Raw genomic sequence first — 15,348 nt, forward strand, 5'->3', positions numbered from 1 at the left:
ACTTGCTACAGGTCCCAAAAAGTGGCCTGGAAATAAGCTTGGGACTCCGGTTATATATGGTAAAGCACCACCAAAATCTGTTTCTATTCTCAAGAATAAAAGAACAGACTGTTATCCACTGATGTGCTCAAAAGTATTTTCTAACTTCAGAAAGGAGTTTTTTTTTTTTTTTTTTTTTTTTGTCTTGGAGGGGTGGGGGGGGAGGGAGGGAGTGGGGTGACGGTAGCAGTGAAGAAGGGGGTTAATGAATCCAAAAGCCTATTCATAGATGAGTCATATAACATACAATTATTTCCTTACAATGGGATCTAAAAGTCATGCATTAAATTCCATTTAACTCCTTTTGAAAGCAGGACCACCCAAATTCTAGACACATGACAGTTCATTTAGATGGACCAGGAACTTTCCGCAAAGAAGTAAATTCGACTGGTCAACACAACTTTTCCAATGAGATAGATGAATGAAAGACATGGGATGTTTCACCAACAGCAACGACAGTGATTTAGTACAGTTACAGTTCCTATTACAGAGAGACTTCTCCAATGTGGGCCAGGTATCCTTCCACTGCTGGCGACACAAGGATACTATTTTCTTTTATTTGATCATGTCAGACATCACATTCATGTCTCATGCACAAGCCATCACCTTTTTTTGGAACAAAATTTAGCGTAATTGATGGAGGGCAGTAATCTTGCCAAGCAGTGAACTTACCTTTTTGTAGCCGATTGGGCTATACAATCTCACCTGTTGGCCTCTTTTTCGGTCACCTTTTTACTTATTTAAGTGTTTTAGGATTTGAAGCCATGTTTGATTCAGAAGTTTTTTTTATGTAAAAATAATAAGAGAAAAAGATCTCTACTTGGTGGTGTTTCCTACGCCCTCTCACAGGGCACCGTGGGATGACGCCTCTGCCCCCTGGGTAGATACCCAGGCGTGCTCACCCATTGGCCCAGACGCTTGTGTAGAGACCATACTACCAATAGAAAACTCTTGCCCAAATAATAAATTGCTGAGAGAAGATAAAAGCACAAAAGTACAGAGCCAAAAGCTGAAGCTCAGACCAAAATAAAAGAAAATAAGAAACAACACCAAAACTGGGGGAAAGAAAGCAATAGCTTCATCTCACAAAAGGATGCTATCCCCTACATGCAATCAATCCAGGACGAACATGTAAGTTGGCATGCTTTGACGCAGAAACACAGTTATAGGTTGTGTGCGCTTTACTCAAATAGGTGCTTTAGCTATAATGGGGCCCCCAATTCTTGATTTAGATTTCGGCTTTCTTCGCATGCAAGGGCAAAGCAACCTCACTTTCCATCCTCGAGTGAAATAAGGTATTTGCTGAAGAAGTAATGTAGTCCTAGATTGGTAGGAGACCAACTAGGAGCCAGTACATCAGGATCTGATATGAACTAGTAATCCAATTGGGGCAAAATATGAATTTAGGTCAAAATTAGGTTTAGGGTTTGAGGTGTTGGTTATGCTAGGCAGGTGTATGGGAGTCTACCAATGAAGGTCTTGAGACGTTTTGATGAGTAGAAGTGTGTAAACTAGAATGGCAGCAGGTTAGGGTTTCGGGCTTTTAGAAAGTGTAAAAGTGAGGGATTCTAGGGCTTATTGGAGGAATTTTGGAGTGGGCTTTGGATCGAGTTTTCCAAGTATGGAGAGGGTCACTTGGCCAGCTTCGGGTGAGGTTTTGAGGGTTGGGGATGGGCTGGGCAGATTCTAGGGTTTATGGAATTTTAATGGCAGTGATGGAAATTAGGGTTTGTGAGGGAGTTTGGAGATCAAACTCAGATCGAGTTTCCCAATTGAGGAGGGGAAGGTTCAATTGAAATTTGAGGCTGAGGTGATGGCTCGTTTGGTCTGTGGGTGACTTAGGGTTATGGGAAAGTGAAAAACAAAAGGGGGAAAACTTAGGGTTGGGCTCCAGAGGATGAGAAGAAGTATGGGGATGGGGATGGTTACAAACTTACTTGCAGCAGCTTGTAATGGCAGTGGCTTCAATAAAAATTGGATCTTGGACAGAAAACTTGAAAGTAGAACTTGAGAGGAACCACTCAGGCTTCACACCGCAGAGTGTCGATTGGATCAAACACCAATCCCACGAACGAACCACCCGGGCTTCACACCGCAAGGTGTCGATTGGATCACACACCAATCCCACCAGCTTTGATCACACACAAAGCAGATCTTCAATAGAAGAAAGGTTGCAGCAGGTTGCAAGAGCAGAATTCATAAAACAGTGAGGAATAGGAAATCCCCGGCTAAGTCTAAATACAACCCACTCCCTCTCTAAAATTCGTGGAGAGGTATGGACCCTAAAATATAACTTACATTAAAAAGATTCTATCCTAAAAGAATATCCTAAAATCACTTAAATTGGACCAGTGATTCAACCGGTTCAATTTAAAACACTAAAACATGAAAATAAACTAAGTATAGAGCTAATCCCGTATGCAACCTATGTACCCCAACTTTAGGTCCATAAAAGTGACCTATTACATTGAAAACCCATGGGATCAAAGGCCCAACATGTCTATAACCCAATCCTAGACTTATTTCTTAGGAAAGAAGCCCAGTTTGGTGATAAACCTGTATCAAGAAGTGAGATGGCAAATGTGCCTGACAAGATAGAAAAATATCTAAGCCTCCAAGGCCAATTAGATAACCTCTGGAGCCAACCATGACTGCAGCCCAGTCTCCCCTACAAAAAGATCCCAAAACCCTTAAAGAAAACAAGGTAATTTGTTTGAATCCCAATAGGAAATGATTAAGATAGGATTAATTTCTATTTAGCTAAATATGGATAATTCCTCACAGGACTAGTAATGTTGAGTTAAGAGTAGGATTGGGTCCAATAAGCATGGCCATGGGCTATGCATATTAGCCTAACGAGATCTTTTACGAGGGAATGGTTTATGGTTTCTGCTAAGAAAACGGTTCTCCCTTCCCCTGGTTTGATGTTCAAACCTAATTGTGCTTCCTTTCTAGTTTCATCTATTCAAGTTCCACAATTACCATTTTGGGACTCCTTCTGCATCAATCAATCAAGGTCAGGTAGTTTATTTATTTCAAGCTCGAACTATCGTATGCATCTTTCTAATACACAGAAGACTTCGGGAAATAAACTTAGCAAGTGATTAATTCTCTGGACAGTAAAAATAACTCAATCAATTGGCTGAATTTTCATTTTTTTTTTAATTCTTTAATTTGTTTAACAGTAAAGCTATTGTTCTGTTCATCTGTCTCTTGTCTCTCAGCCATTCAGATTCAATTATAATTAGTATCCCCCTATACCCACTGGTCTGACATCACTACTGGGGCTACTGTCTACCTGACCTGCAGATCCTACCCATCCAATTGCACAAAACTCAAGACAAATCAACCTTTTCTAGTTTCTTGCCATTCCTTCTCTTGTTGAATTGGGATTCCTACACCTAGGACAAATAGTATTTTCAACTTTATGGTACATATAAATTTATAATTTTCTTGCGCAACAGCTTATTCATTGTTGAAGGTCAGATCAAGACAGGGTTTTGGATCAGTCCCACCCAATTTCAACCTAATCAATCTGGTCCTACAAATTGATCCAAATCAATCCTTGAAACCACGTGCTTACTCTAAGAACAGTCAGAAACTAAATTATTTCAAAAGCATAGCTTGTAATATGAGAGTAAAATGTGTGCATTGCAAGGGTAAGCATTTCCATTTTGTACTTTTTTAAAATGTCAATGCATCTGATAGTCTATCCTACCCATCAGCTTTATACATGGCCACAACCAAATTACATATATAGCTGGTCATAGGCTCATAGCTATAGGTTACAAAAACCTCCAGAAACACTTTCTCACAAGCAAGCAAAATATATTGCAGTGAGACTGGGCCATGATGATCAGTCCATATTGACTTCAACATAATTAGAGCTAATCCTCAGTGACACATCCTTCTCTACAGTTATGATTGGTACTTGTATTACTTGGTGACAATTAGCATGTATGCACCTGTTGGTTCAGTTTACCACAATGATGTAAAATTAAAAGACTTTCTAGATACAGAAAACGGAAGCTTCAAAAATCAAATCATATACCACTCTTATTATTGCCTCCACCAGCAATAAACCAGTTCTCCCCTACTGTTACGCCCGCATGGCCAGCCCTTGGACTTGGTATATCACCCTGTTGTGTTGGTCTTGACCATTCCATCTGCAATATCCAGGAAGAATGTCAAATGTGATGTCCTACCATACAAGTACATAAGCTTTGGCTAAGAAAGCAGCATTCTTACTGTCTGCAAGTCAAGGACATGAAGATCATTGAAACATGTGGCATGCGAACCCCCACCAAAGATAAGAAGGTACCTCTCAGCATGTACAGCGGCAGCATGGTCAGACCTTGGAGATGGTGGCACACCTCTACAAGATGATCAAGGGAATAAGATTCCAATGCTGAGGTAAAACCAAAACAGACCCATCTCAGCCGATTATTTAAATTAAAAAAAAAAACGCTTCCTCAAGATTTAGCTTAGTTATGACATTTGGCCAGGCTCAGGAAGGTTTAATTCAGTTTTGACTTTTGACGGGGATTTAAGGTTCACATGGTTACCTTGAGACAGGCTCAGGTTATAAGGAAGGATGACTTTTTATCAAATGGTTTTGATTATCTAACTGCCTATGTTTCTTTTTGTTTCTTTTTGTTTTCGCACGTTCCGCATTTTTCAACAGTATCCCCATCCACCCTCTTGCCATCCCTACATTGATTATGCATGAAACCCAATAAATTAAGCAACTACTGCTTCATTCTTTTAACACCAATGAGGGCTGGAATATGGTATCATCCATATGGGGTCCACACGGGGCCCACATGGTCAGAATAGGAGATATGATTTCAGTGTGCACCCCACTGTTTATTATGTGAGGAGGATATAAAGGACAAGGGCAGTATAGCAATCTTTTTCCTTTGAGATTATGACTGAAATCTCAGAACTCAGGCTAAGGAATGCTGAACAAAGTTAAGCTCACCACCATTTTTCAAGGCAGTACAATGGTTCATAGCACATTTTATCAAGAAAAGAAAATAGCCAAGGAATTTATAAATCTCAATATGATGACCCTGTTAAACTTTGATACAGAAGAATGGAAAAACACCAGGACTATCCACTTCTTACGTCTGATGGCTTCCATAGAGCCTCCAATATTACTTAACCATGAATGACCCAACCAAACATTCGAGAGTGAAACAAAGTTGTTATTCCAGAGAAATCTCTTACACAGCATCAATTTCATCCCATGTCATGGTTTCAAGGTCAAGAATGTGCAAATCATTAAGGAGAGCTCGTTTTGCATCTTCACCACCAAACATGACTAAAGTTGTTGAACCAACAAGGGTCACTGATTGACCTCCCCGTGAGACCTGCAAGCAAAAAACCAATGTGTGGAGCATTTCCAATAAACGAAGAAACAACAAAATCAAAGCACATCCGTAAGTTAAGAAAGATCCAGAGAGAATCTGAAAGTATAATGGTTATACAACTTACGAACTAAAGGAAGATTCATCGACAAGTAGAGGAAATGCACATAACATACCGGTGGTTTTCCATAAGTCTTTAAGGTTGACCAAGTACATGTTTGCAGATCTAATGCCTTCACTGTCAATAAAAACCAAAAATGTCAAAAGAAATCAAAGGAAAAAAATAGGCAAGGAAAAGTTCAAGAAAAATGAGAACAGAATACAAAGAAAAATAAATTATGAATTGAACCTGTGACGGTTTCTAAAGGATCTTTTGTATGTCCAGCAATAGAAATAAGTTTATTTTCCCATGGTATCTAGATAAGAAAGAATAGATCAAATAATGTCACTGAAAGAGGATAGATGTATAGTGCACATGGATCAGACGTAAGCAAAGGAGAAACTCATTCCATACTAACCAAGGAATGTCCAGCACAGGGAGCCATGGGTACTGCAGATGGTGATTCTAGAGACTCGGTGCCTGCTTTAACCTCTACTCTTGACCATGTCAAACTTCTCAAATCCAGAACCTGCATTTTCCATAATTAAAGAAAATTATTTCTTCTTGCACATTGAAGCATAGTTTAAAAAATTCTGGATTTAAGTTTGGCCTCTAATGACACAGAATTAATAGATCTAAAATCTAAAATAATGCCCAACGAATGTAGTTTAGTATTCTCCATTTATATGAAAAAAAAAAAAGCAAACATGAAGAATTTGGAAAAATCTAAACTTCCAACCCCAGATTATGAAAATAGATTGAAGCACCATTATAATGCTTAAAACATCAAGGATCAAACAAACAGAATATTCCAATCCCACAATAGAATGCACCTCAAACCAATGAACTCAGAGGTTCACATTGGGGTTAATTGAAAGAGTTCATTGGTGATGTAAAAGAGAAATTTTGGTATCCCAAAAACAATTGGTGTAGAAGGTGGTTCTCAATCAGTTTAGCAAAAGTTAAGGGGTCTAGTTCAAAACAGAAAGCATAAACAACAGCCAGAGAGGTCGATTGTTTATATTGGAATTTCCATAAAGGGAAAATTGGATTTTCGTGAACAATAAAAAAAATGGTATGGTTGGCTTGATATGGATCTGCCAACAAACTTTACAGAGTTTCTAAGTGCTAAAGGGCTGACAGCATACAATGGACTAGGGGTTTAATAGGTTTAAGAAATAAGAATACGGCAGTTTAAGAATTTACCAGGATGAAGGTTTAAAGGATTGTAAAGAACTTAAATGGAAATTTAGGGTTCAGGTTGCAAGAAACGATGATTCAGAGAAAATTAAAGGGAAAGAAAGAAATAAAAGGGGCGAGATCCATAAAATCTTACCAAAGAAATGTTTGTTGGCCAAGCATCATGTGCGGAAGAAATACTACATCTTCAATTTGAAAGAATAGAATTCCAACAGATTTATTTTTTTTTTGTGGGGGGGGGGGGGAGGGGGGAGGAAGATTCCATCTTTCAAAAAACGAACTCCAGAACTTCTTTATACGTTGCATATACCACCAAGCCATGGTCCAATATTTCTTAAAAACCCCATGAAAAAATAGAAATCAACACTAATGAAGAGGAACATAAATTCATGGTGGTTGGATAGGCATATTTTTTAAACCAAAAACAAACAAAACCCCTGCATCAGTTGGGTTCTGAAACAAACTTTCTGAATGCCAAAACCATGGTTCTATGCGAGAGAGATTAAATATCTCTCACAAAACTGAGTGGATTCCATCATCAAGGCCCCTACAACTTAATCCCCATTCAAAAAGCAAGCCCCTGTCCCACATATAAAAATCCGTTTTTATGATTAAGAACCAAAGTAGCCTCAACAGCATACCTGAAGATCACTAAGATAACGACCGTTATGATTTCCACCAAAAATATACATTGTATCTTGAACCACAGCTGCTCCATGCTACAAAGATTGAAAACAATCAATATAAAGGTAAACTACAGCAAAGTAGGGACCTCCAACTTGTAGAGAAACATCAAACTGACAATTATAAGTCATAAGGATACAAATGATACCTCGTATCGTGCTTTTGGGCGTTGGCCAGATATTGAAGGTTGAACCCATTGATCATAAACACCAACTGAACCAAGGCCCTCCAATACAACATCCTTATCCTGAGTCTCTATGCTCCCATTTTCAGTGAAGATAGTCTTTGGCTCAGGAAAGGAGTTCCCATTCTGAGTGACTGACTCAGATTTTGGATTCTGCAGAGAATAAGACTTAAACAAAGTCAACAAAGAAACTCAAACTACATGGCATGCTTGCATGAATGTTTACAGTTTAATGAAACCAGAGGAATTTAAGAGGGTGTTAACTACAGGAAAAAACACATGAATTCTGCATCCTCACATGGTCAACCCCAGAGCACCCCAACTTGCACTTGTATAACAACTGGCAACACATGCACTGGTAACAAACATTGCAGAACAAGAGTACATTCAAAGTTTTTCTCCCGAAGACAAGATGAATTTTCTGCATGTTCTACGCTGTTTAAGTGCAATTACTCAGGCTGGTCTGCGTTTCAAATGGATAGTTTGCAAAGATCGGATTTGGACCTGGAAGAACAGGCTCTTGCTTTCCAAGAATTCTGACATTTTAACTTACATAATTTCTAAAAAATTGAATCAGATATGAAATGAAATGAAATTCAAGGCATTCTCAACCTCAAATCCCAATCACACTTCAAGATGATTTATCTAATTTTCAGACATGGAATGCATTTCTACCATAGTTGTCTCGGCTTCTAGACGACCCGAGGCATAGGAGGGGTCCTCGACATAAGGCGACACCGACAAGGCGTCTGCAGCGACCAAGGTACCCGCCAGCACCCAAGGCGCCTGGACGCCTAAGTTGTGGCCTAGGCGACGCCTTGACAACTATGATTTCTACAACAAGCAATGCACACCCAACTACTCCACAAATCAGTAATAGACCCTGCAAGGAAGTTTTGTAATTCACTTTGACAGAGTGATTTTGAATAGGTATTTGATTCCCTACAATTTTTATTTTTTATTTTTTTTTGTTTTTTGGGAGGGAGGTCTTCTGAGGTGTTTTCATAAGTTTTTGCTTATCAGCCCATGAATCTCTTCGCCATTCTTTTATAGGTATCATACGGTAACTTGGTAAGTATCATTTACTATAAGAATCACTTGTAAGAAGCAAAGAAGTGCTTCATAGAAGAACCACTCTAGCAAATCAAAAGTGATACCAGAAACAAATAACTCAAAACATAATATGGGGTTATATAATCTTGTCCTCCTCAAATACAGCTTTTTCATCAGATAATTATCTATCCTAAGCTAGAGGAAGTTAAAAATAATAATAATAACAAATACAACCAAAACATAAAGCTCATAATATACTAATATATACCTTAAAAAAAAATACTTGGGGGGGGGGGGGTGGGGGGTTGTCAAGTTTTTATTAATTTCAAAGAACTCACGTTCATCTCCACATCTATAACAGGCTCGATCACAAATTCAGGTACCTTCAAATACCACCCTGGTTCTTCTTCCTATATAAACAAATTACACAAGAAAAAATCGGCTCACTGAAAGTTTAAACATTTCATAACAACATAAAGGGGGGAGGGGACTTCTAAGACTTTGTAGGCACCTCCAAGATTTTCACAAAAAGACGCATTGCTTCTGTTGAGGCCATGTTTCCAAGACCATGCCAGCTGTAAAAATTGACACGTCAAGAAGAAAAAGACATAACAGAGTAACAATTGATGTATAATTGGATATCAAATGCAATAGCAAATCACATAAAATAGAAATTACCTACATTAAAACCCAGATGTACTATAGCTACATCCTACCTGACTCTTTGATTGGAATATTACATCATAAGCTTCTAGAATGAAGCCTGATTAAGGTGAAGAGGTGAACCCAAACAAATTTAACACACCAATAAAATTATTATTTTTTTGGGGGTGGGGGGAAGGCAATCTAGGCAAAATTTTGAAAGCAATAAGGCATGGTTTCTTATATGACATTACACCAAGAGTTCATTCAAATTTCCCACTGTGAAAGTGTGAATCAATGCAGAAATTTGTCAAAATCTCGGATCTATATTCACAACTACATTTCCTCCATATGGCTCCACAATCACAAAAGTAGTTTATTCAAACTCCCACTATGACTACTACCACACAGAATATAGAAATCCTTTCAGAAACTGACACTCTGCTAGTCTTTATAATAATTTTTTTGCATCAGCTTGCATTCATGAATCATGATCGAAGAATCCAGGAAAAGTAAATGAATAACCTTGTGAATGACACAAAAACATATCAAATAGGAAATTTTTTACCCATGGAAGTTAGGAAAAGGAAAATGACAGGAATACAACTTGCAATTCTTTCTCAGACACTAAGAGACACTAATTCAGCATCCTTATTTCATCACTAAAGTCAGTGTAGCGGAGACGAGGATTGAGATGGATGAGTAGCAAAACTAGGAAGGATAAAGTAAGGAATGATCCTATTAGATCTGGTTTGGGAGTAGCTCCGATACATGATAAGCTACGAGAAAGTCGTTTGAGGTGGCATGGCCATGTTCAACAGAGGCCTTTGGATGCTCCAGTACGGAGGAGTGATTTGATTCAGATTGAAGGAACTACAAGAGCTAGGGGCAGACCTAAAATGACCTTAGGAGAAGTGGTGAGGAAAGACATGCATGGCTTAGGTCTTGTATCAAGTATGACCTTGAATAGAGCTGATTGGAGAGCAAGGATTCATGTAGCCGACCCCATTTAGTTGGGATAAGGCTGAGTTGTTTTTGTTGTTGTTGTTGTTGTATTTCATCACTAAACAATTCCTACTTATCACCTTGAATTACAATATAAAATCAAATCAAAATCTAATCTATTTGTGATGATACTAATTCCATTGCTTTGTGGGTCCATGTAAGACAAAGTGAGAATCATATAGTCAGAAAGCCAAGAGAACCATGAGGAGACCAATTGGAGAAAGCTGGATCCACTTGGACGACTTCCCGAAGGTGGTATCAGATAGCTGTGCTCCCACATCACTATTGATAACAAGTGGGACTAAAGGATGAAAGATAATTTCTCAAGGCATATTGATGAAATGCAAGAGTAGATGTTTAGACTCAATCATGAAAGTTTTGGGGCTCCACATAATAGTTGTATTGGCTTTGCGTGAGCAGGAATAATTGTTGGCCATTAGATTGAAACTAGTTATGGAATTAAATTAATTATGATCAGATACTTGAGTATGCTTCAGATCTCTTCTGGAAAAGTTGATGATGGCCAAAAATTTGGATTTGCATTCACCAAAGCAGGTAGCTCTTCGTGTAATGTGCAGTTTGGGGTATTCCTTCGAGGATACATTACCATGAAAACCATAATGTGGTATAGAAGTTGACCCAATTAAATCATTGACTTAATCATTTACCATTATCTGTTGATTCCATTGTGAAAAGGCACCAACAATTTCATGTACTTCAAGGAGGGTACCACCTTTTCAATTAGCCATTCATTTCTAGCTAAAAAATGCCAAATATGAACTATTATTTTGACATATTTTACTTTAAGCTATCAGAAAAACTACCTTTAGATTATGGTTCACAACGTAAGGAAAATGAAGCATGTGATTCAAAGAGATATTCTCCTCTACAAACTTTTTCAGAACATACTTATCCTTTATAAAATTAAATTTCAGTCCATAGACATGACCTGTGATGTTGAACATTGGCTGTAATAGTTTATAATTGATGCACAGACTATCCCAATAATTGAATTACAACGGTTGTTACAGTACAATTACACCCAGCTGATTTTGGTACTCTTGCAATTGTAGAGAGAATATATTGATATTGCTTAACTCATGTTTCACAAAGGCTGGCCATTTTGAGAAAAGAGAATCCCCTCTGTTCATTGCATATTCCACATCTTTCCTCCACCTCTTTTATTTTTATTTTTTTTTTTTTGGGGGGGGGGGGGGGGTTGTAGGAGGTTCTAGTGATAAAATCAAGTGCGAGGGCCAGGGTTCTTCCAACAATTCAATTTTGACCACAATTAAAAAAGCAAAATAGTTCTACAATAGAAGAAAAAAAAAAAACTAATGAAATGTTGATTCCCGAGTAGCTTTGTAACCATGGCCTGATTCTGCCCCATGGAAAAATGATGTGGCAAATCTGGCTGTTGGATATCTAAGGAATTGCCTAGCTTGACCATGTGTCAAATTTCCGCCTCAAATTCAATCATTACCCTAGTCTAAATACACACACTATAGTCCCATCCACACTCATGTAGTTCTGAATTCCGTTTTGCCTTGTGATGAACTCCGACCGCGCTGAAAGTTGACATATGAATAGGAGACCTTGGAATCTATATATCCAAAAATTTTCATTCCATCTAAGCTATGACATGGCTGAATCAGGGCCACGGCTACAGTCTAATTGTAACCAACGCGGTTATGCATAGCGGAATCCTATATATACAACATTGAGAAGTAAACTGAATGTATCACAAATATAAAACTAAGCCTTAATAGAATGAATTTCACTTTCTTCAACAGTATAGGCAATCCAAAAGAACTTGTCCGCTTAAACTTCAAATTGAAGCTACAACAATTACACCGAGGAATTACTACTCTGTTCATAGACAGTACCTTGTCCATTTGCTTTGCTCAACAGGATTCCAAGCTCGAGGTTTAGGAATGTTACAGGATCCCACTGTTGCCTGCAAATAACATACCAATTTCATTGTTCAAGACAACTGTGCGCTTTCAGTAGAACGTCATGATTTAAATATCTCAAACCATGCAAAGAAGCCCATTTTGAACAAAATTCAACAATACAGGCATCATAATTTCTGTCTTCATGGAAGCATTAAAAGAATCAACCCAAAACTACATGCATATATGATTACAGCATGTTCCAACAGGGATCTCGTCCTAAAAATCATGTCTTTTAACCGATCTGCGTTCACCCTTCCCGGGTCAAAAATCTACAGAATATTATGTCAATCTAAGAGCCGGATCTAACTGAATTTTTAAGTTTCTCAACCAAAGTGCATTAACTAACGTAATTGAAAAACTGCAACGTTCCACTACCCAACATACGCAAACTTTGTCAGCCTTTGAGTGAATTAGACGAGAAATTCGTGAAAAACAACATCAGATCCACCATAGTTGTACCAATACTAAATCATTTTATATAAATTACATGCTTACCTGTTGATATAATCCGTAGAGCAATAAAGCGACGTCGTTCTGGAACTTCGAAATCACGCCTTTTGATGAATTTGGAGATCCACCAAAACCAACATACGCAGCAGCGGCATAGAATCTCTGCGGGTAAGCGAGGCCAGAGCTTGCTCTCGCCATCGCCATTCTGCCGATTAAAACAGGAGAACAAAACGGTAAGGGCAATACGGATGGTTAGGCAACTTGTGATAGAAGAGACGAATTGCGTACAGTGCAAGAACCAAAAATCTTCTCTGCGTCAGGTGAGCTTCGAAATTCAATAGAGTTACAGGTACGTTCGAAATCAATTTCAAAACCTCTCGTGAAAATTTTTCTTTTCCTTCCCTTTCACTCCCCCTCTCTCTCTCTCTCTCTCTCTCTCACAGTTGCTGGTTTTCACAATTAAAGAGCGCGGAGTGCGTAGTACGCCATGTGGCATTCCCTGTTCCGGGTGTCAATTGGTTCGTACTGGTTTTCAGTCTGAATGAACCGGTCTGAGTCTGTTACTAGATCAAACCAAAATTAATCCGTTAAGCAAAAGAGTTGATTCCGATTCAAATTAGTTTTTTTTTTTTTTTAATCAAACTGAATTAAGGATCTCATATCGGGGCATTACCGGTTCGTTTTATTTTAAATAATGATTTTTATCGATTTATTGTATTTTTATTGTTTTCAATCCGATATTTATAATAGTTTCTATTTGGCTTTTACCGGTTTCCAAACAACCCAAACTGAAATCAAACCAATAAGGATTCGACTTGATTGAACCGGTTGATTTATGTTGGTCCGGTTGTTTCAAGTCAAAAATTGATTCTTCGCCCAAACATTTTAATGGGGAAGAAAAGTACATACACCTAGTCTATGTATTGACATGCATGCTCTATACCTTTTTATCTTTTTTCTTTTCTTCGAAAAATTATTTTATGAATTGAGATTTCCTACAACTCTATAGTGGTAAACTGCACCAATGAGAACGTGGGAGACAGATTTATTCAATAGGGGATCTATGTTTTGTTTGAAGATAGAAAATGTCTCAGTATAAATCTCACAACTCATTATGTGAGAGGGTATGTGTAAGTACCGTGGTCCCCGGTGACGAGGTTTCTTCAGCCTTATTGGCGACAGACTATCGGTCTGGTATTATGGGGGTATCATTTTGATACATTATCATGGGATAAGGATTATACTTCATAAAAATATTAAATAAAGTGAGGAGTCGTCACCTAGTGTTAGGGCCTAGGACCCAATGGGTGGAGCCCTATCCGTACGGAACGGGCTATATGATTCCATATGGTCTGGTCAGATATTAGGGTAAGGGGTCAGGTTACAAGCATGGAAAGGTGTTAGGCACCCATCTTGCCCGGCAAAAATCGATCTTTCTGTTATAGATGCTAAAAGGGCAAATATTCTCTCTTCATAACGTATGACTACATAATGTACATTCTATTTACACTATATACATTAAAACGGAAAAACACAAAAGACTACATTGTAACGACAAAAATGCAATGATTATACCTTCACACTAGTATTCCTCGGATCTTGGCGATCCCCTGGCTCAAGGGGAGACGGATGGATGGATCAACATCGGTTCTTTGAACAGGGTAATGGCTCTCTGGATGTGTCTTTCGTTATCTGTAAGCGGACAGAATAACAGCTAATAAAAGGGAAGTTTCGTTATCTGTAAGCGGATAGAATAGCGGCTATAACAAATGAACTTTCGTTATCCGTATACAGACGGAATAACTACTTGACTGGAATGGGATCACTCTTCGCTCGAATGGGTAATTGATGGATCTACCCACAACTCCGAACACCGTTCAAAACTCACTCACAAATGCCTAAAAGAGGGCAAAAATCAGACTGGGAGGATCTCTCTAGGCTTGAAATCCATGAAATGAGGGGAGGGGGACCCTCCTATTTATAGGGGGTGTCCTGCACCCACGGCTCGGATAGGTTGTCCACGGCGACGTGATTTCGTATCCTACTGCCGTAGGAGGCCTCCACAGGGCTATAGGTCACTGTCCACGGCGCCATGGACAGTGTGGTCCCCCACTTTTCACTTTTTGAGCCTAAATGGGCTTTTTTTTTGTATTTAGAATGTGTCTGTACCCATGGACCCTGTCTTTCTGGTCGTAGGAAAGGGAAAGGGGTGCGACGTCCATCGTCCGTGTCCCATCATCATCATCGCCAAAGGTGGTGGCAAAATTTCAATGTCTACAGTATGAAAAAGAATCCCTACTCTAACATTGTGAGATCTTTTTTTTGTTTAAGTATTTGATACAATGGGATAAGCTTGCTCCTATATTGCTAATCCAACTAATTCTCAAAGCTCTATATATTTTGACATGGGAAATTCAAAATGGTCTTTATCTTACCACTGCCCTCACCATCCTAACAACAACAAAAAAATTAGCTCCAACAAAGTTGTTAGTAACATGCTGCAATAAAATCTTTGCCAAAAAATGAGAGAGAGAAATCAATGTCAAGTTTATCCCGAGGTCGACTCTAGGGTGTATTCATGCATACATGAATATATATTGATGAATTTTTAGTTTCTTTTTAATCAAGAAGAAATAATGGACCAATTATTCCCTGAAACATAATAAA

The 15,348-nt window shown here is 38.5% G+C and overlaps 1 protein-coding gene across 3 annotated transcripts in view; it reads right to left on the reverse strand.

The window, feature by feature from the left end:
• LOC122658759 (acyl-CoA-binding domain-containing protein 4-like) overlaps positions 1-13,058 on the reverse strand; it is a 38,300-nt gene extending 25,242 nt beyond the window's left edge. Inside the window, exons 1-13 of one of the 3 annotated variants that reach the window (XM_043853859.1) lie at positions 12,992-13,058; positions 12,727-12,888; positions 12,163-12,233; positions 9,141-9,204; positions 8,953-9,039; positions 7,541-7,729; positions 7,350-7,427; positions 5,927-6,037; positions 5,758-5,824; positions 5,585-5,646; positions 5,269-5,411; positions 4,288-4,414; positions 4,091-4,205 (exon numbers count right to left, since the gene is read on the reverse strand). In XM_043853859.1, the coding sequence (XP_043709794.1) occupies positions 4,091-4,205; positions 4,288-4,414; positions 5,269-5,411; positions 5,585-5,646; positions 5,758-5,824; positions 5,927-6,037; positions 7,350-7,427; positions 7,541-7,729; positions 8,953-9,039; positions 9,141-9,204; positions 12,163-12,233; positions 12,727-12,885 (1,273 nt within the window). In that variant the 5' untranslated portion in view covers positions 12,886-12,888; positions 12,992-13,058. The other 2 variants (XM_043853860.1, XM_043853857.1) reach the window with 2 other exon arrangements.
• Positions 13,059-15,348: the final 2,290 nt, after the last annotated feature.

The sequence above is a fragment of the Telopea speciosissima genome, chromosome 4 (assembly GCF_018873765.1).
Source record: "Telopea speciosissima isolate NSW1024214 ecotype Mountain lineage chromosome 4, Tspe_v1, whole genome shotgun sequence".
Lineage (NCBI taxonomy): Eukaryota > Viridiplantae > Streptophyta > Magnoliopsida > Proteales > Proteaceae > Telopea > Telopea speciosissima.